Below are 19,906 nucleotides of genomic sequence, written 5' to 3'. Positions count from 1 at the left end.
AAATATCAACGATTCATCTTCAGAAAGGTCAGATTAAAGATAAGATCTTGGATTTGTCTGGGAATTGATATAAGGTCTAGATTCAATCACACGGCTGCATTAAATAGAGCCTGAGTTTGATTTATTTCATCTTCCATTCGCAGAACATAATGATGAAGCCACCTTAAGTTGTTGATATGTGACTACTGTCACCGCACACTATTAATTAAAGAATATGGTTAATTAATGCTTCTATGACGGGAACACCATATTTGGAATTCAGGGAGCACCTGCCTCCTCTATGGTAGCTGGTTTCGCTCGACACTGACTGACATTTCAAGTCCTCCAGAATCCACAAACTCTCCCCTGGCTGACAGCCTATCAACTGCGGCCCAGCTTTGCTTCCATTTGCCTGTTTCAACAATGCAGTATCTACTCACTGGCAGGTTGTCACTCCACCAAGAGTTCGTCCAAAATGACTAACGGCGCCAAGTAAATAAAAGGTTTAATAAACCGTCATCTCTAAAGTGAGTAAAGCATATTAGCAAACAAAGCGTCACCCAAAGTCTGATACCAATCTGGGGAGATTAGTCCATGATGATTCCATAAATGGGCACTGTAAGAGATTATTGTTAATCTCTGTTATTGGTAACGCTGTGATAGCAACGCTTGCTAATTACATCGGCTCTGTGGGAGTTAATTGCTGATAGGGAACCATACTGTAATGTACAGCCTACTATGGCAAGAGGGGGTTGATGGAAAACTTTCACCTAAACTACAGTTTGGATTTGTGTTAGCATTCAAGAGCAATTGCTTGAGACTATATTTAATGTATGCCTGAATGTCCATTAACAAAAGAAATACATAATTTCACATTTTGAAGGGAATGTAAAGATGTTTGCTGTCATTATTTTCCAGGCGGTAATGGCGTAGGAGTGATGAAGGTCTACATCTGCAAACAGTGACAAGGCAGCAGCACCTAGGCTGAGGGCACAGCTGCAGAGATTCGTAAGTGTCTGAGAAGATCATCAAACATGGCCTGAAAACTCCTGTCTGAAGCCGCATTTTGTGGCCGCAGGTTGGAGAACAGTCAACCGTCAGGTGAGCTGCTTACTCTGCCCTCTGCGTCGAGGCAGAAAGGGGGACCTGCGCACTAAAATAAATATCCCACTTTATTTATTAGCCTCGGTCAGAAAAGTGGAAAACACAATAGAAATCTAAAAATAAAGATGGGATCGGGTGGTTTGAGCCACTATCCCCAGAGCGCAGGGGATGGTGAGCTTGAGCAGCCTGTCCGGAGGGGTGATGAGTAATTCAGATTCCGTATGCTCTGTGTCACATGCTGCTGCAGGGGTTGGGGGATGAAAAGCGAAGGAGTGTGAGCGGTGGGCGCGCGCGGTGTGGGGGAGGGAGGGAGGGGGCGTGCTTTATTTGTATCATTCAGTAAATGGTGAGAAGGGGATTTGACGAGGCCTATTGCACACACCTTACAGAAGGACACAACCCCCTCCTCCTGGAGAGACAGAGAGAGAGAGCACAGGAAGGAAATGGGGGAAAACAGAAGACACAACGAAAGGAGACAAAACGCAAAGCAAGACAGGTGTTAGAAACTAGAGAGAAACATGCGTGTAGGTAATCAGAAGCCGTGACGGCTGCTTCTCAGGTTAGACTGACAGACTGACAGGTCCACAGTTTCAGAAGAAACACAGGTTTTTATGGGTTTAACTCAATATTTAGTAAAATGTTACGTCAACACACGTTATACACAGGAGGGATCCGAGGTGGGGAAACAGTGATGGGATACAAAGGGGAGGAGGGAGCAGTCGGCAAGGCGATATTAGTAGACGACATGTCAGAATTGTCTATTCACACAATGCTGGGGTCAATTCACTTTCACCTCATATAAAATTCATGTGAAATGATCATTTTTGCAATAATGACACAGCATTTAGCTCAACTGCTGACCCAAGTGCGGAGGTATAAACTGGCAGCAGCTCTGCTGAAGTGTCCTTTAGCAAGCGGTTGCTCTTTGGCCAACTTTGCTGTTTGCGTTTCCAGCAGAGGGGAACAAATCGATGCAATTTCTCACTGTATCACTTTATATTTTGTCTATCAAAAATTATAAATTTTGTAGAAGATCTGAAAGTGAATTGCCACAAACACAGAAGGCATATACTTATGTGGGCACAGACCTGTTTGCCACCCATGGACTCAAACATCTTCTCCAGTTGGACACGAAGCTGCTGGATGTTGTTGAGAAGGATGCAGGGCTGTGAAGAACAAATGTGAGCATAAATATGACTACGCTCCAGGCAAAAAAAAAAGCACATTCAATATCTTGTGTTGCCACTACTGGCAATGCATTGTTAGGTTTTGTGAACTTGACACTTCCCAATGTAATTGGAAACGCAATGCAAAATGTCGGAAGAATCACACGGACGACAATTGTGGAATCCATCAGTTTTCATTTCCCGACACATCATCTATATCGAGAAGCAAGTCTCCTGCAGTCAGAGGGGAAACCCAATACATAACACAACATAGAGAGAAATGCCTGCGCTGAATGTGTCAGGCGTTATCGATTCTCAGCTCCCCAACAAGTTTAACAGATGACAGACATTAATCAGACCACGCTTTATGGAGAACCCAGAGCGATTCTGTACAGTTTCCAGACAGTCGCACATTAGGTACATTATCGGTCCAAAAAAAAACAACTGACGAGATTACAACCCACCAAAATGATGACAGTGGTAATGGATAGCGCTAAAATGCTAATTTTGTACCCAGAAGAAAAGAATGATTGGTGTCTTCCAATACCCAGAGCGGCCACTGGCGTCTCTTCGGATGCACATAATGGCTCACTCTTGACTAGATTTATTACTATATTTGTGTGAAAGTAATAAGGTATTCTAAATCTGCATAGCGGTGGAGATTTCCAGCAGCTACATATTTCTGGCTTGGGGGAGGGTAAAAAATGTATGATGAAGGGGTTTCGCGCACACATGCATTAGATCTATGGCATCCTTGAAATTCCAGACAGGAAGGCAGAGAGTCAAGAAGAAATATTTTAGAATGGTGTCTTGATTACGATAAGGCTGTTTGAATGGGGGGGTGCTAGGCAAACAAATATATTGTTAACGTTTTCATTACACATTGAAATATGAAATATTACTTGGTTGCTAAAAGACGTACAGTGCATCCTTGGTGGAGGTGACTATGATGTATGTCGCGTACTGTTTATGACTAACAAATTTCAGTATGTTTAATTTGATGTATTCTGAATTTTATTTTCTTGTTTCCATCATCTGTGCCTTAAATCTAGCAAGGGGCATTGCATTGTTTCTCCGGGACAATTGCACTGAGCCTGTCAACACTGTAAAAAGAAACATCTGCCTCCTCCACTGCTACGCCGAGTGTCATCTCTCCCTTCAAACTTCAAAGACCAGTGAGGATAATTAGGCCACTCACGAGGCTCCGTGTTTAGTCATCCGTCACATTAAACAATGGACAGAGAGCCCAGAAAATACCAATGATTTTCCCTCCCATCAGCTATGGACTGGAAGATGAATAATTACATCTCGGTTAATAGAGACAGTTTGTTAAGAGCATTACAGAAGACGGAGCATAACAGACTGGAAGCCTATATGAAACATTCTTCACATAGTCTCCATGCCAACTGCTGCTAGTGACTGTAAGCATGGAAACGCCGTCATCTAGCTTACCAGAGCCGCAAAGAAATCCGTGTAACCTTTGCTATTAACATTTGCAGACTCTGAGTGGGTACTTACCACGTTCTCCTTATTCAAATACAGAGGAAAGTCCTTGGATATGATTGCAGCATACTGCAGAAGAACTTTGTTGATAGTCTGCAGGGATTGAGAGAGACAGTTGTATAATTACAGCGTGTTTGCCGCTGAATCTCTGAAACTCACCGAAAGAAACTGGTAACAGTCACAACCCAATGGGACTAGATAACATTAAACACAACAAAAATGTCAGTCTGCTTAGATCAATGGCAAGCTCTTTCACTGTGGGTTATCATTAGCAGCAGGGGTATTTTGGGTTCACTGGCAGGCCATGTCAAAAAAAACAGACCTTCGCAAAGCGGCACATGAAGTGGGCTAGAGCCTGTGGGTTTGGACACTCGAGCTTCTTGATGATCTCAAAGCTCTGGTTTAGTTGAGTGAACACGTCCACCACCGAGCAGGAGAAGAGGGCGTGCTCCGAGGTTTGTTGGAACTGTTGCAGGAAAGAGAGGGGAAGAGATAGAAGGAAGAATAGGGTGAAGAAGACAGAGGAAGTAAACGAAAGAGAGTCAAACAGATGTTGAATGTTCTGACCTATATAACAGTATAAGTTAGTTTTAAAGAGTGAGGAAAACATTCAATTACGGACTGACTGCTCTGTTCTGTTCTGGACTTAGTGCAGATGACAGTGACTGCTGTGGTCCACTAATGTCACCGAGCCACCTGAACGAAGGAATACCTAGCTTTACTCACAATGGACTTAAGATCATATTACATTTAATGTCGGAGGAGATGTGATGGTTTTAGTTTTTGAAAGTGTCCAATGAACACCACCAAAATGAGAACTTCAGTGACTGCATCATCTATGGGGTACTGAGGAACAGGAGGCTTTAATATTTTTGTCTTTAAAATGAATGTGTTGACTACATGATGAGAGTATAACAGTTTTCATGTAGCTTCTGTTTATAATGTTTAAAATTTCTTCTAAAATTCCTTCTATGGACCGTGTGCCAAACAAATACGCCCTACAAATATTCCCAGCATCTTTTCTTTAGTCTCTCAGTGGTTTAAAAAAAAAAAAAAAGCGTACAGAAGACATGACAGTACAGTGTATCAATGAACCTTGACATGTAAAATCTGTGAAACTACCTTTTTAGATCGTTTAACTATGCGTTAATCTTTAAACGTTTAAGGGTGTCCCCTAGGGGGTCCATGAAGACATTTTTTATATATAATTTTTTTTTAATGTCCCCCCACAAATTTCAATTGATTTAAATAGACATTAACGTGATTCCAACATATTATAGTAAAAGGATAAGGGATAGCCTAATACTGAATGCAAAATGATAAAATAATGTATATTTATAAATGGAGCTAGGTTGAGTTTAATATAGAACACATATAGTATGTAGTGGGTCCCTTAATCTCTCTATCGGTTGGGGGCCTTTGGCCTGAAAAACGCCATGAGATTAAAACTGCATATTCTCTAGTTTCTCAGAAACATGAACACACACATACAAACTTGTGTGAACACGCATCAGTACATTACAATTGTTTTCTAAAGCTTTTCTACATTTCATCTCGGTCTGATGTACTGTACAAAAATCATTTTTCCCCATGAATTTTCTTTTATACTCCTGTCTTATGAAGTGTCGGGTAGAGGAGGAGTGTTCTGACAGTGTTAATTTCCCTTTATCCCTGATGTCCTCCTACTGCATGAATTCGGTATTAGCGGGCCATCCTTGCGCGCAGTCTTAAGTGGATTGGGTTGGTAAATATAAAAGTTGCATATAGAGAAATAATTTAATCCTGTGCTCACTCCATCTTTCTTGTCCCTCTCCAATGCTCCATTGAGGAAATCCATGGCAACGTCCTCGTTCTCATCAAGCCACTGAATGACGAATGGCTCGAACCACCTGAAAAAAAAACCAAAAAAAACAAGGAGGGTCAAATTGCCAGCTGGGTGTATTTTTTAGCCGGTGGTTCTTGTCTTGTTAGAGGCGTGTGCTCACTGGGGGTTTACGGCTGTAAATGAGCACTTCAGAAGCCAAGGGATTTAATTTAACACGAGAGGAAATTGACTAAAAGTAAATTGCAGTTTGGGCCATGGCTGAAGTTCACGCAGACACTGATATCAGGTTTCAGCTTGTGGACAAACTCACTTGTAGACTACACGGCTCAGGCAGAGGACAGTAGAGGACAGGACAGGCTGGGACAGATGAGTCGGGTGAAGAAGTACATTTGTTAGCGGAATAACAATGCTGTTCTGTCTGTTTCACTTTGCCATTTCCTCGTTTAATATAGTGTTTGTCCTCAGAGCAATGGACGTCCCCCCTAAAACTGCTTTGTACTCTGGCTAAGGGCATCTGCCACATGAGGGGAAGCCAATAAATAAGGTGGGTGTGGCGACAGGGAAAGGGAACACAGACAGGCAGGCGGGAGAGGGAAAAGCCGTGTGGTGAGTGTGTGTGTGTTCTTGTATGATGTGTAGGCCTCTGGTAGAATCAATCCAGCTAGAGATGGTGTTTGAGTGACAGTGTTTGAGATAGGGCGGGTGAGTCATTACTCTGAAAGACTGGACTGGATGAGAGAGGCCACGGCGCTTCCTGCTCGCATTACACATGTTAATATCGGAGCTCTGTCCCTGCTTTGCTGCACATGATTATGCATGCATGGGGAAAGGGGAGATACGTGAAAAGCAGAACGAACAAAAACGGGCTTTTAGGCTATAAATTTCTCTCCTCGTCCAAAACAGTGTCATTTTGTTGTAATAAATAAGCCAGCGCAGATCACACGGACATGGCAGTTTTACTGATTCAATCTTAACAAGAAGCTGATCTGAGCTGTTATTTATAGTTATGACATTCACACTGTGAACCAATACAGAGTACATCTTTTCATGACGAACCAGGATGGAAAAATGTTACATACGAATACATACAAAACCGTGTTCTGTTGAATCCTGCAGTGATCAATGTTTGGACAACTTGCAGATATTCTATAAAGCGTCAATAACTTTTAAGTTTGAGTGATGACACAACTGTGATCTGTACGCATCTTAGTTTGCTCTAAAGTTAATTAACATTAAGCTTGAAACAAGTATCTGACACTTGTTTTTTAGGTTCTATTTAGCCCTTGGGTTGGCGTTTGCCTGTTCTGTTTTATAATCTGTTGCATTTTTTGTGTTTCTGTTAGTTTCACATTCCCACCAGCCCTTTGTGTATTTACGATTTGTCTCGCCTTCTACATCAGTTCATCTGTTTTTCTTGCGTGTTCTCCCACCTGTTTACCTGCCTGTCTCCTCATGTCTCTGTGGTGTTACCGGAGCCTTGTTTTTTTTTTTTTTTCTTCCCCTTTTGTCACGCCATTTGTATTTATCCTGTTTTCTCTCAGTGGATTATTTCATGTTGGGCTTCTGTTTGATCTCAACCTGCTTGAAACCAGCAGTATCTCTTGTTACTCCTGTCTGTAAATTAGATTTAATTCATATTTGTTCCTCATTTCCTGTGTCCTGCTTCTGAGTCCTCCCTTCCTGACCAACTCATTAAAGTATAATACTTGTTGCATTAACCTACAATTGTTCACCATGCTACTCTCTCTGCAGTTTGCTTGTTTTAACTAAGTTTGTTTGTGTTCTATGATGCACTAGAATCCCTCTTTCCAGTTTTAATGTTTCAACATTACTACCATTAGAGAGAGTGCATTGTGCCCTCTGATGCCAGTACTCACTTGCCACTTTATTAGGTCATTCTGATGCAGCTGTCCTGCAATAAATCTGCATTGATGTAAAGAGGTATATGTTATTTAGCCCCACAAATGGATTCAACACCTCAGTAAAACAGTTTCAATAAAGACTGAACATTATGAGTTTATGAAGCCGTTGATCCTACTGTACTGGTTGCAACAAGTGTGTATTTCTCACGAGATAAGATAAGATAAGATAAGATAAGATAAGATAAGATAAGATAAACGATAAGAAACAAATAAGATAAGAAACAATAATATAATTTAAGATAAGATAAGAAGAGACAAGACAAGACTCCCCCAAACCCCACTATGCCATAAATTGGGTTGGAGTTAAATGAAGGAAGAAGGATTATTGTATCGTATCGTATCGTATCGTTGCACATTAAGACCAAAGAATATGAAGCATATGACATGTTATTACTCATGATGTGTGTGTGTGTGTGTGTGTGTGTGTGTGTGTGTGTGTGTGTGCGTGTGTGAAATGAAAAGCGACTCACAGCGAATACTCAGGCGGAACATCCTTGAAGGCCGGCAGGTCACGGACATATTCATTGTGGAACCATTTGACTTTGAAGTGAAGATTCATGTATTCAGTGCTTTTGCATAGGCGGTGCTTATCGTGCTCTGTAATGCAGATTAAAACATGAGAGGCGCACAGGGTTAGTGCGTTCAGCATTCACAATGAAGTCATAATCCTTACACAGAGATGCCCAGGTTGAAATGTCCCTCCGCGGGACTGACCAGAGACAACGCTATGTGACAAGGCAGCAGAGCAGCAACAAATATTTGATCTATGAAAGAGTAAATGTGTCTCATGTAGTCTGAGCTGTCTTCTTTGAACAGCTTCTCAGAAGAACAGACAGACATTCAGGTACAGCATAGCAAATAAGGAAAAATCGTAAACATAAAAGAGCACTGGTTGCTTTCAATTTGACATCTCATCTTAACATGCTCACTTATGTACAGCTTTGAGCTATCAAAGGATGGGAAACTAAGGCCGGTGAATGTGTCCAGCTCTCACTAAAGAAGGAAAAAACCCAAACCCTTAAATGACTACAAACTAACGAAAGCAAAAGTAGATTCGACTTTCATGTCTGCTGACATGTCTGCTGAGTCACTTAGTCCTGCTCGCTGTAGACATTTCACAACAATTAAACATCTCCACGGGATCCCCTGGAGAAGAGACGTTGGTGGAGCCAGAGAGAGAAGAGAGTGAAGGCAGTAGAGAGGAAAGGGAATAAAGAAAAACCCACGAAGGAGAAACTGTGAAAGGGATATCAAACAAAAGAGAAAGACCATGGGAGAAATGGTCAACGAAAATCATGAAAGCACAGAGGATCATTGGAGAGTTAGATGTATCATGAAAATCAAACACAGAAAAGCACAATTTCAACACAGATAAGGATATAAATTGAAGAGCACTCAGCTTCAATACATAGACAGCCAACACTCACAGAAGAGTGAACAAACGCAAGTAGCTCTGTGAGGCGGTACTGCTGAACATTCACGTCATGTAGGAAGGAAAGTAATAATGGAATGAAATGGCAATGACAGTCCCTGGTGGCAGCAGCCATCCCCAGCACGATGTTGCCTCCAAATTCACAGAGCAGGACATGTGTGCATTAAAAATCCTTAGCTTAATGACATTATTACTTGAGTCATACTTGAAAAAAAAAACACTTTTTAGCAAGCACATTGGAATTTTATTGATATTGTAACAGTAAGAAAAAAAGCGACTTCGGCAATTATTCTATTAGACTAACGATATATTAGGGATTTTTAGGGACATCAGTAAGAGTTAGCCACACACAAAAAACATTCACTATACAGAAAACCTCACACACATACAAGTGCAATGTGTTTACACATACAATGCTCACATATACAACTGGTAAAGAAAAGAGCATATTCCATATAATACAGGTGAATTACTAATGTTTGTCCATTTGTCGTTGGAGAGGAAATGTGCCTGTCAGTATAAAGGGTTTCAGCTTTTTCAGTTGTGAGAGTGGCACATTTGTGTATATCAATGAATTAGGTTTTATATGTGTACACGAGAGGCTAATCCTGAGTCATTTCCCACACGGCCCATGACAGATGTGAGCCATCCATATTTCTTTGCTTTTGTCGGCACTGACTAGCACCATGATGAATGTTATTTTTTAGGACACTGGCAAATATGGCAGTGATGATTATGATAGGACTGATATGACGTGGAAAAGGCAGTAGGGAGAGTAATGCTTCAGTCAGAAACTAATGTCAGTGTACAAACTAACTAAAGACTACTCACTGTGGCCGCACTAAAATGGTAATCTATAGAAAACAAATTCACGGAAATCTATCTAAGACAGCCTAAAATAATTAGGGTCAAGTAGTGGATGAACCGCCACCCCCTCAACAATATGGTGTTGTATAGTATAGTGTTTGTTGTTAACCACAAAGACACCTCTACCTGCACTGCAGAAGTGAAGCAAGTGAATGCTAAATGGACAGCGCATGACAAGCTTCCACTGAGTCACAATGGTTTCTCTCTTTAACTTTCACCTCTGTGTGTATGTTTCAGTCTCTCTCTTTCTCCCTGACTTTGCATTTTATTTTACCTTTACTTTTTCTTTTGTGTCTGCAAACAGCCATGGCATTATCTTCTCTCTGTCATAACGGAGACATCTAATTTTTAGTTAACAGCTGTTGCGATCTCAAACAGCTTCAGTGTAGGTAGTGCAGAAGACAAATCTGATCAGAAACTATAATCCAGCTCAGCCAAATGAAGATAAAATGTGTGGGTGCAACATGTTCAGTATAATTAAGGCTAGGGAAGCGGGGGGAATATGAGAAATATTTAAGGCAGGTTATTTGAACCGGTGTGGCAGAAACACATTCAAAACTCAGGAACCAGATACATGCATCCATAAAACATCAAAGATATGTTGAATTTCAATGTATTGCACCCTCGCTGTCATGCCTTAATCCCGATAAGACCCATAGTGCTTACTGTGATGAATGGCGCAGTACATTCCACCATTACGATCCCCACTAAGCTCCTGGGAAAATATTTACATTTGTGTAATTAACATATGTACCTGTATGCTAATGCATTCAGTATTTTGGTATTTAGAAGGAGAAGACGGTGAGTTCTCTGCTTTGTCAGTCTGTTGTCAGTTGTTACTCTTTTCAAAACTGCTTTGATAAATGAGGCCACATTTATCAAATCCCACAGATACTTGATCAGTTTGGGATTTAGTGAATTTGGAACCTTGTGCTGTTTTACATGTTTTTTTGAGTTGTTCCTAAACTGCTTTTGTGTATTTGTCTGTTTCAGGCTGCATCCTGGTGAGGATGACTGTTGCCATCAAGGTCTAAAGTAACATCCACATGGTTGCCAAGTCCAAAAGTTTCCCAGCAGAACACTATATTGTCACAAGATGGTTAATGTTATTACTTCACCTGTCAGTGGTTTTAATGTTGTGGCTGATCAGTGTATGTGTTAATGTATGTCAAGCAACTAGGGACTATTTATTCAAAATGATTCAATAGAAATGTTGACCGTATTGATATCATCTGCGTAAATGCCTTTGGATTGCTCTGATGTAAACAGTGGTTTAAAAAAAAAACATGGATATGTGGACTATTGTTTAACATAAAGCAACACGGTGCCACAAACTGAAATTTTGATTAAAGGAAAATCACAGACATGACAACACAAGTGGTCTGTGGGAGAAAGAGCATAGACGTAACCCTTTCAAATATCCCAGGATAACAGAAAAACCTGTTTTGTGTGGAGCGACGGTCCTATCCACTTCATTTTCTCTGCTCATATTGCAAAAGGCAGACTTTGTTCTTGCACATTCAGACCTCAACGTCTTTTCACAAACTCCAGGCGCTACACCAGGGGACTGTTAAAAGCAGTGTTCTGCAGATTACTGATATGAAAAGCCACAATGATCTCAAGCACCATATACTTATTTCCCCTGCATGCCACACTCGAACACTCGAAAATGTCATCACTTTCATCAACACCTCACCTTCATGGGCGAAGAAGTTTTTATCGCTGAAATTACCAAGAGATTTAAGGTTTCACCTGGATTCACCTACGCGGCCTGTGTCACAGAAGGAGCAGGTGGTTGAAACACTGTGAATATTGAGTCGAGATTGTTTTACTAAAGAAGGCCTGGAGTCATTCTGCAGAGGATGTGTAATATCTGAACAGAGGGATCCGCTGTGGTGGTGCCACTTTAATAACTGGGCTGGAAGAGCAAGGCAGCTTACACACACATACGGGATAGACACGCACATATACACACACACACCATCATAGTTTGTCAACCTGTCTGGCCCGAGCTCTGGTTGCACACACCCTTGCTGTGACACATTCACAGTCGCCTACAGCCGTCGCCTAAAGGAAGCAGATGGAGGTCAACTGGGAGACGAAAAAAGTTGAGTAGTCAGCAGGTGTTTTGTTTGAGGCTGTCAGCAAGATTCCTCATTACGTGGCAGTACGATTTTAATGAAGAATTGATGTCTTCATGTAATTACCAAGGGAATTCGAAGCAAACTTCAGAATTTTGGGGTACAGCACATCATGAAACACAACCAATGAGAATATAGACTTTCCTTGACGATGTTTGCCCATTGATCCAAGGTGGCCACCAGCCATTCTTGTTCCAAATAAAAAAAAAGTCCCCACCAGTTATTTAGACCTGAAAAAGCATGGATGACGGTGAAACGTCTTCAAGGAAAAGTCTAGTTTCTCTTGATTTAGCCTTAGTTTTTGGATAGTTTTATTGGTTGTGTTTCGTGCAAGCAGCGTGGACCATAAGATACACAACAGAGGCTATTCGCCTTCTCTACAAGTTGAAACTTCCAACTTATGTGAGTTAAATGTTCATTGCATTATAAGTTTTTCACATGTTGCTTTTTCCACAAACCAAACTGGTCAAAATGCACATAAAAATATTGAAACGTGTCTTATGTGATACACAGATAGGAAGGTCAAGTTTGGTAAATGCGAGTTAGTTAGGACTTACTACGTAATGGTGTACATAGCTTGTTACGTCAGGTAGCGACAACTCTTTTAGTCTGTACTTAGTCATGGAGCTGAAAGTCTTAAAACTGACTGAGATTTCACATATAGTGGAAATCATTGTCCTCTTGATATGATGAAAGTTTTATGCAAACTAAATAAAGGTCTGCCTGTTAAATGTATATACGCCTGTAAATGGTAATTTTGGCCTCAAGGTGACACTAGAGTAGAGGTCCTGGTGCAAACTTTGAGGCACGTATTAGCATACTGTACTTCCTTCAATACAAAAAAATGCCTTGATATCGACTGCATTTCATTTACTCGGTGGAACTGCTCATTTAACAAACCAAATATTCTCCAAAGAAGATTTTTTTCCCCCCAAGCTTCCGAGTCAGTTGTCTGAGGATACACACGGTCGAAAGAGCATTAAATCCATGAAAGCTTTTGTCTTTCAAAACTCTTCAGTTTAGGAATAATAAAGGTTCTATCATTCTCCACAAAACAGAAGCGCCCGGGCACATAATGTGCACAGTCTGAATGAAAGCAAAATGATATAATTTTCCATTCACTGGGCTATATGAGATTTTTCTTTTCTTTTCTTTTTTTTAATAGAAGAGAGAATCTGGGCGAAATGAAGCCACAGGGAGCAGTGTTTCAAAAATACTGTGATAAAACCTACAGGCCTGAATTCCCAATGAGTCAAATGAAAAAAAAAAAAAAAAAAAAAGCTTTTTAATAAAATACAGTGACTGACATTTCTTGTGCTTTAAAACCCTCTGAGAGCCTAATTAGAGACAACTGAACCTACATATGATTAATTTATCGTTCATTGATTAACTTCTATGAGAGCAATTATTTGCAAGCATAGCTGTCAGATTTCTTAAACTTGACATGTATCATTTGCAGACGCATCAATTATTAAAATAGGTATTTAATGTACCATGTAGGTGCACGTTTGAGTTAGTGCTATTCTTCAAACCCGAATGCCAGTGTTGATGTCGTATTAGCTATTTAGAATTAGCACCCGTCATCCACAAATTTCTGCATGAACACCTTCATTTCTACTGAAAATAAAAGTCTCATAAAGTCATAAAGTAAACTGACCAGGTATTAAACAATGGTTTCCTCATCTAACACAAGGCAGCCCACTGACGGAGGCGTCACTGACATCCCAGATGTATTGGCCAAAAAAACAGTTTCCACACTTCCTTGAGAAACGACTTTCTTCTCTGGTTCACTAATCTGCCCCATGCTTCCCAATCTTCCTCCTTTCTACGCCCTCACCCAAAAAGCAGGTGGGTACATCGTCGCCTTCTTTCCAGCATATGCAGCTGTGAAAACGATGTGACGGCTTGTTTTCAAGTGTACATTCACACCCAGGACTCCCCCAACTCCTAGTCTGCATTTAGTGAGGCATTTTCACTGTGACTTGAACAGCTGCTCAACAGATAATGGGCCTGGCAAACACGATGATTAATCACCACACCCATGCTCCTTATAACTCACTCATAACACACTCATAAGTGTGCTACACGCACACACACGTACAAAAGTATTAACTGTGCTTGAGCGTGCTCTCATTATTGGATATTGAAATCACGCCGTTAAAATAGGACTCTCATTTTCGTCAGTGTGTGTCACCCATCACTGTCGTGTGTGTGGTGTGTGTGTGTGTGCGCCTTTGTGCCCCGCTAGTAGTAAACAGTGTGGGCTGTCCGGAGGGAGGAGTAGGCTCAAGGTCCCTGGTGAGGATGTCATCTTGTCTGACGCAGCCCACAGGGACAGACAACCCACAAGAGAGTCGCTCACTCTCTGCCTCATTGATTTAAACGCTGAGGATATTAAGATGAACCGTGCCGCTTCAACACAGCTTTCCCTTCCTACAATTACCATTCGGGGGATGTATCTATAGGGGTGCAAGGTTAGACATATTCGCCGAAGACATGAAAAGGCCGGTATAGTTTCCTCTGTGACATAATTCCTTCACCGTGGCTTGTGACCCAGTTCTGTCAAAGGGCCTCCTAAGCCGGATCACTGGGACCTAGTGACACAACTCTGCTACAACACCAGAGCCCACAGAGACACTAAGTAAAGTTGATGTGAATATATATATATATATATATATATATATATATATATATATATATATATATATATATAATGGACTGGAACACAAATCTTTAAGTGATTAATGTTCCAGTCCATTCCAGTATAATATAATCACTACTGCAACCTGTGCTGTAACATTGGAGATCTGTCCATTATGAGCCCAGATTGTAAGATATTTAAATAAGAGAGGGGAGTTCTTTAAGAGAGTGCACGTATAACATTATTATTCTTTTAAATGGACTTACAGATGGTATTAAATCTCATAGAAAGAATTTATTAAGCATTTATGAGATCTCCATGTATGAAGTGACCTGCCTCCAAGGCTGCCTGCAAGACCTCAGCGCTTTATAAAATCTGTCAATATGAATCCTTTCATATGCTCACCAGTCATTATCAATGTCTCATGGAACATGCATCATCCGTGCTCGCACCGTATCAAGTGGTATGTATGCTTTATTCAGATATATGTACGAATTCATCTAGTTCCCCCTGCAGCTCTCCTCCTCTCCTCTCCTTTCTTTTTCTATTTCTAGTTCTACCTTGCCAGTGAGTATTTTCTCGCCACCATCGCCTTCGTGCTTGCTCTGGGGGCTTCAGGGGTCTTAAGAGTTTTTGGAGTTTTATTACCACTATATAAATAAAATTGAATCGACCTGAAATGAAATGAGAGATGCAATGCCGGGCTGAAACAGATGAGATGAACAGCTTATTAAAATCACACGGTGACACATAAAGTATAGTCGCGTCCTAGACTCATAAATGTGGACTTCAGCAGGAAAGAAAAAAGCTGCTGCTGTGATGCATTACATAGAAACTCAATTAAAATATTCCGTGGAGTGAAGCAGCGCCAACAGGTTGAGGAGGAGCTGATGAGCTACTGAAGCACTGGATGCTTAAGGATACGTTCCAGAGACCCCCGCCATTATACAGCCACACAGTGAATACACGGCGAGTACTGTAGTGAAGTGTAGAAATAGCACGACAACATCTGAATGCTGCTGAAAATGTTCAGAGAGGAAATATTCTCATCTTTTCAGCTAGAGATACCTCTTACCTATTTTATGTTTAGATATTGTAAGCTGGCTCTGTGTTGTTGGGCGGCTGTTATTTTTTCTGATTGCCTACAGAGTACATTGTGCAGGCGTTCATGAAAAGGTGAATGAGGGAGTGAGTTCGGCTACAGGCACACTCATTCACACTTTTACATCCTCCCTCTTCTTTTCTCTGATTCTTATTTTATCCTCTCTGTCTCTTTTTTTTTTGTCTTCTGTCCTACCTCTCTCAGCCGCTCTTCCCCCCGTCTCCTCTCGCACACATTGAGAGATTCTCACAGAGATGCTAAAATTAGCAGCATCCATTTCTGCACCAGCACTGGCACCAAAGGCCTCCGAGCAGCAAGCAGTGGATGCATCAAAGACTTCATTAAGTAATGCGCGAGAACAAGCGCGCTCACGGACGCACGTGTACAAGCACACACATTCTCCTTTTCATTCCCATTCATTCCTTCTTCCTTACTTGCACAACTGAACAAATGACACACACACACAAACAGGGGAGCACAGACCAACAAAGCAGGACGTTCTGGCCCGCCTCCTTCAGGGTGTCTCCGCCAGCCGCCCTGCCAGTTTAATGTTCCTTCTTATGTAAACAGGCCACTCTGAGTGCAAGCGGCAACCTGGACTGCCTCAGTAAATCCTCATCATGGCATAGGGCGCACGCAGTAGCACTGGAATGTATGCACAGACATGTCACATACAGCAGGCCAGCGTATACAGCATGCATATTTTAGAAAAGCGACCACGGATGCACACACAGTACCCATCCGAGCAATGTATTCTGCAGATTCTCTTCCGTTTTACTGCACACCCGACTGTGACTGTGAAGACATGAAATGTGGCACTAGTAAAATAAATAAATAAATAAACTGTTACACAATGGATGATCGTTTTCTTACCTGCCCTGGAAGAAGACTGGGACCCGCACGTTTTCTAGCAATAACTGAGCGGCTGAGTGTTTCTTTTGTGCCAGATCTTTAGTAGACAGCGGTGAACTATCATAGGAGTAATTAAATTCACTTGAAACCTGCCTTTGTTAAAATATGAAAGCATTCTTGTTTTGCTTCTGTAGCCACAGAGTTTATTACAATGCCTCAAGGTTTGTATTTTCATGAACTCACACAGGCGCATACAGCATAAGGCTATTCTTCCACAACATGCCCTATTTTAGATAAAGATAAAATTCAATTATAATAGAAAATTATTTACAATATACGGTTTTTATTTTAAACAGTTTGGAAAGACAAACATTGAAAGTTACTGAACAAGACTACAGAATTTAGAAGAAATAAAGGTCAGGACTTGAATAGGAGTATATGCAATTAACATAGTTATTGTTAGTGATGGTCATGTGCCCTGTGACTGCTCAGAGTTCGTCAGAACGACAGCCCAGGGGGAAGAAACTGTTTTTGTGGCGGGTGGTTTTGGCGTACAGTGCTCTGCTACGCCAGCCTGAGGGGAGAGTGCCTTTTAAGCTGGGAGTCTCTGCAAAATTTTGTTGACAATAAAGACTCTTGAGTCTTGAAACTCTTTTCGTTCAGTCAACTGCAAAGCAGTCTCCACTAAATGAAAGGAATCCACTGGCCAGTGGAACCAACAAGAAATGAGCAATAATTCGTACAAAGTGCTCCTTTGAGGAACATGACAGTCATGTCCTCCTCCTGGCACGTGTCGCTGTGGGCGTGCAGGGATGAAGTGACAAGTAGAGGCAAGCGAAGGCAAAGCAGGGGAAGAGGGTTCAGGCTCAAGGAGCAAGGCAGAGGGTATATGTGACTGAGTGCATCCATGATTCTTGTCTCCTTTTGTAACAGGGACACCCTTAGGCAAATCACACACACACACACATGCACACACACATATACTCCATAAACCTGCTGTGACAGCAGTCAGTAACACCCTAGGTGGTCACATGCCCGGCTCCCCTGACTCAGATTTGCACACATCCAAAGGGAGGCAAAACTGCATGTGCCATGTCTTTTGCATTACTTAAATGTCCGTATGATGAATGCTAAGACAAGTGATATAAATAGATATTACACTACACTATGAAACTGTGTTGTTTGGCAAAAGCCCTGTGCTAACGTGGATAATAATAATAATCCAGTTGTGCTCTTACTGTTATCTACATATTGGACTGTATCAGCAATTTAGAAACTAATGACAATAAACATGTACAGTTACAGTCTTTACTACACAAAGTAATAAAAGGTGCTTAAAGTCTGAATCCAGGGCAACTATTCTTGGTTATCTTAAGCATATTATTACAGAATATATTATATAAGGTTGGTATAAGTTGTATCGCTATGCTGATGATACCCTATTCTGCCCTGGACTGATTGGAGTAGATTCAGGTGCGGATTTCATTCTCTCTCACCTGCTCCTTAAATAGAATTTTACATATTTAAAACACTTAAGCTGATAAGAAGATTTGTCCCAGATTATATTTAAATCGTGAGTAAAGGTAAAAGCTCTAGCTTTAGTGCTGAAAATTTGGAAGCTAGAGCTCTGGCTCTATGTCTGAAACCAAACATTTCAAAACACAATATTTATCTGAACACACACTATTTGTCTATAGTGTATTATGACGCATTTGACTAATTTCTTAACCCTTTAAGACCTTCAAAAGTTTACAGTATTTGAATTATTGTTACTCACAGATGGACAACATTCAAAGTGTGGCTGAACGCTGGAAAGTTGCGCTTTCTGGAAAAAAAAAGCTGCCATTACGGTAATTTTGATGCATCGCTGCTGTTGGCTGCAGGTTGGGGAGCAACACAAGACCGGGGGTTCCCAGGAAAAGAGAGTTGTTTGGAGGAATTTATTGGTAAAAAAGTTACTTAAACCCTTGAGATGTCACAAAGATCTTCCAGACAAAAGCACTACTTCCCAGTGTTTAGCCACACTTTGAATTTTGCCATCAGAGGAAACCACTGTGCCTTAGGTAATTCAAAAACCGGTTAAACTAGATATTATAATAATAATAACAACAATATATAGTGGTACATTACCAAATGATGAAAAAGGTTGATGGAGGAAGAACTTTCCAAATGGTGCTACAGATTATGGTATAAAACATAGCAACATTCAATTTGTGACAGAAGGCAATATAAGCCTGAGACTGTAGCTTTAACAATAGCACTCATGTGTAAGGTTTCTCACGCTTGACTGCCAGCTCATTTGTCATTAAAGGTACCACAGTTCATTTGACAGAAACACGCTGAAAGTTAAAAATGATAGTCAGTTTACGACATGTGATTTAATGCAAATTTCATCTTATATACAAACCATCGCCCCGCTTTATGGCAGCTCATTACCTCACCTTAGAAAAGCACATCCATGTGCACACACTCAGCTACGAGAATGGTTATAGTGGCAACAATAAAAAACGTACGTAAGGGCACATTTACATGCATACAGATTCTGCAGCTCGTTCCCTTTTAAAAGCATCTCATGTGTAAAGAAAATATTGCATGTTTAGCATCTGCGCGCTTCCCATAAACGTGTGTGTGTTGCAGTTTGCTGTGTCTTTGCATGGCACCTGGTTGCTATAGCAACACAAGATGGCTTAGGGCAGAGAAAGCAGTAGGTAGTGTATATGTAGGTGAAGATGAGGATAATAATCACCAATAAGCTTTTAGGTCCTCCTCGATTATGCAGTCTGAGGAGCATTTCCAATCTGTGATCTTAATCAGAGCTACCGTCTTCTCTTACTGCTTCCTCTCCACTTCTTCTGTCATTCTCAGTGTGACAAATATGACGCTTTTTGTCACGTTTAATGCAGCTCAGATGTGACTTAGACCAAACACTGCAGCTGCAAAGTAAGTGATGAGAGCAGCAGGAGGATAAGAGACACTCTTAATCTCAAAATTTAAAAGATCTGATAAACTGTGTCCCAAACAAGCATTTAGCCTGGGAGAAAATGACTTGACTGACATGAAGAAATCAGACAAGCAAGATGAATCTGGTAAACTTGAGCATGGCGTGTCCTGGCATATACTGCACGATTTTCTGTGTCATGAATCTCATAACGACGCGCTGCTTTTTAGAGGCACGATCATAGCAAGCTCTATGTGGGTGCATTTTCAGAGCACACCCATAAATTGTTATAACCAAGGGTGATACCCCGCTGAGTCGTTAAGTAGAAACGCGCACAAACACCCTCGCATGTTTTAAGATTCATTCACAACCCGAGTCACATTAGCTCTGTTCTGCATTCCGCCTCCCCACTATACATCCTGTGGGGTTTGATC

The 19,906-nt window shown here is 41.1% G+C and overlaps 1 protein-coding gene across 5 annotated transcripts in view; it reads right to left on the bottom strand.

Annotated features, from left to right (window-relative positions):
* The window catches only part of LOC125005202 (protein unc-13 homolog C), a 97,317-nt gene that overhangs the window by 17,584 nt on the left and 59,827 nt on the right, over window positions 1-19,906 (bottom strand). For 3 of the 5 annotated variants that reach the window (XM_047580321.1, XM_047580322.1, XM_047580323.1), the window contains 6 exons: window positions 7,970-8,096; window positions 5,545-5,641; window positions 4,075-4,218; window positions 3,768-3,845; window positions 2,172-2,249; window positions 1,466-1,492 (listed from right to left, as the gene is read on the bottom strand). In XM_047580321.1, coding sequence (XP_047436277.1) covers window positions 1,466-1,492; window positions 2,172-2,249; window positions 3,768-3,845; window positions 4,075-4,218; window positions 5,545-5,641; window positions 7,970-8,096 — 551 coding nt within the window. The remainder of the gene's footprint in view (window positions 1-1,465; window positions 1,493-2,171; window positions 2,250-3,767; window positions 3,846-4,074; window positions 4,219-5,544; window positions 5,642-7,969; window positions 8,097-19,906) is intronic. The other 2 variants (XM_047580324.1, XM_047580325.1) reach the window with 1 other exon arrangement.

This window comes from Mugil cephalus, chromosome 3, assembly GCF_022458985.1.
Source record: "Mugil cephalus isolate CIBA_MC_2020 chromosome 3, CIBA_Mcephalus_1.1, whole genome shotgun sequence".
Lineage (NCBI taxonomy): Eukaryota > Metazoa > Chordata > Actinopteri > Mugiliformes > Mugilidae > Mugil > Mugil cephalus.
Note: the sequence above shows the minus strand (reverse complement) of the source record. Positions and strands in the feature narration are given on the sequence as shown.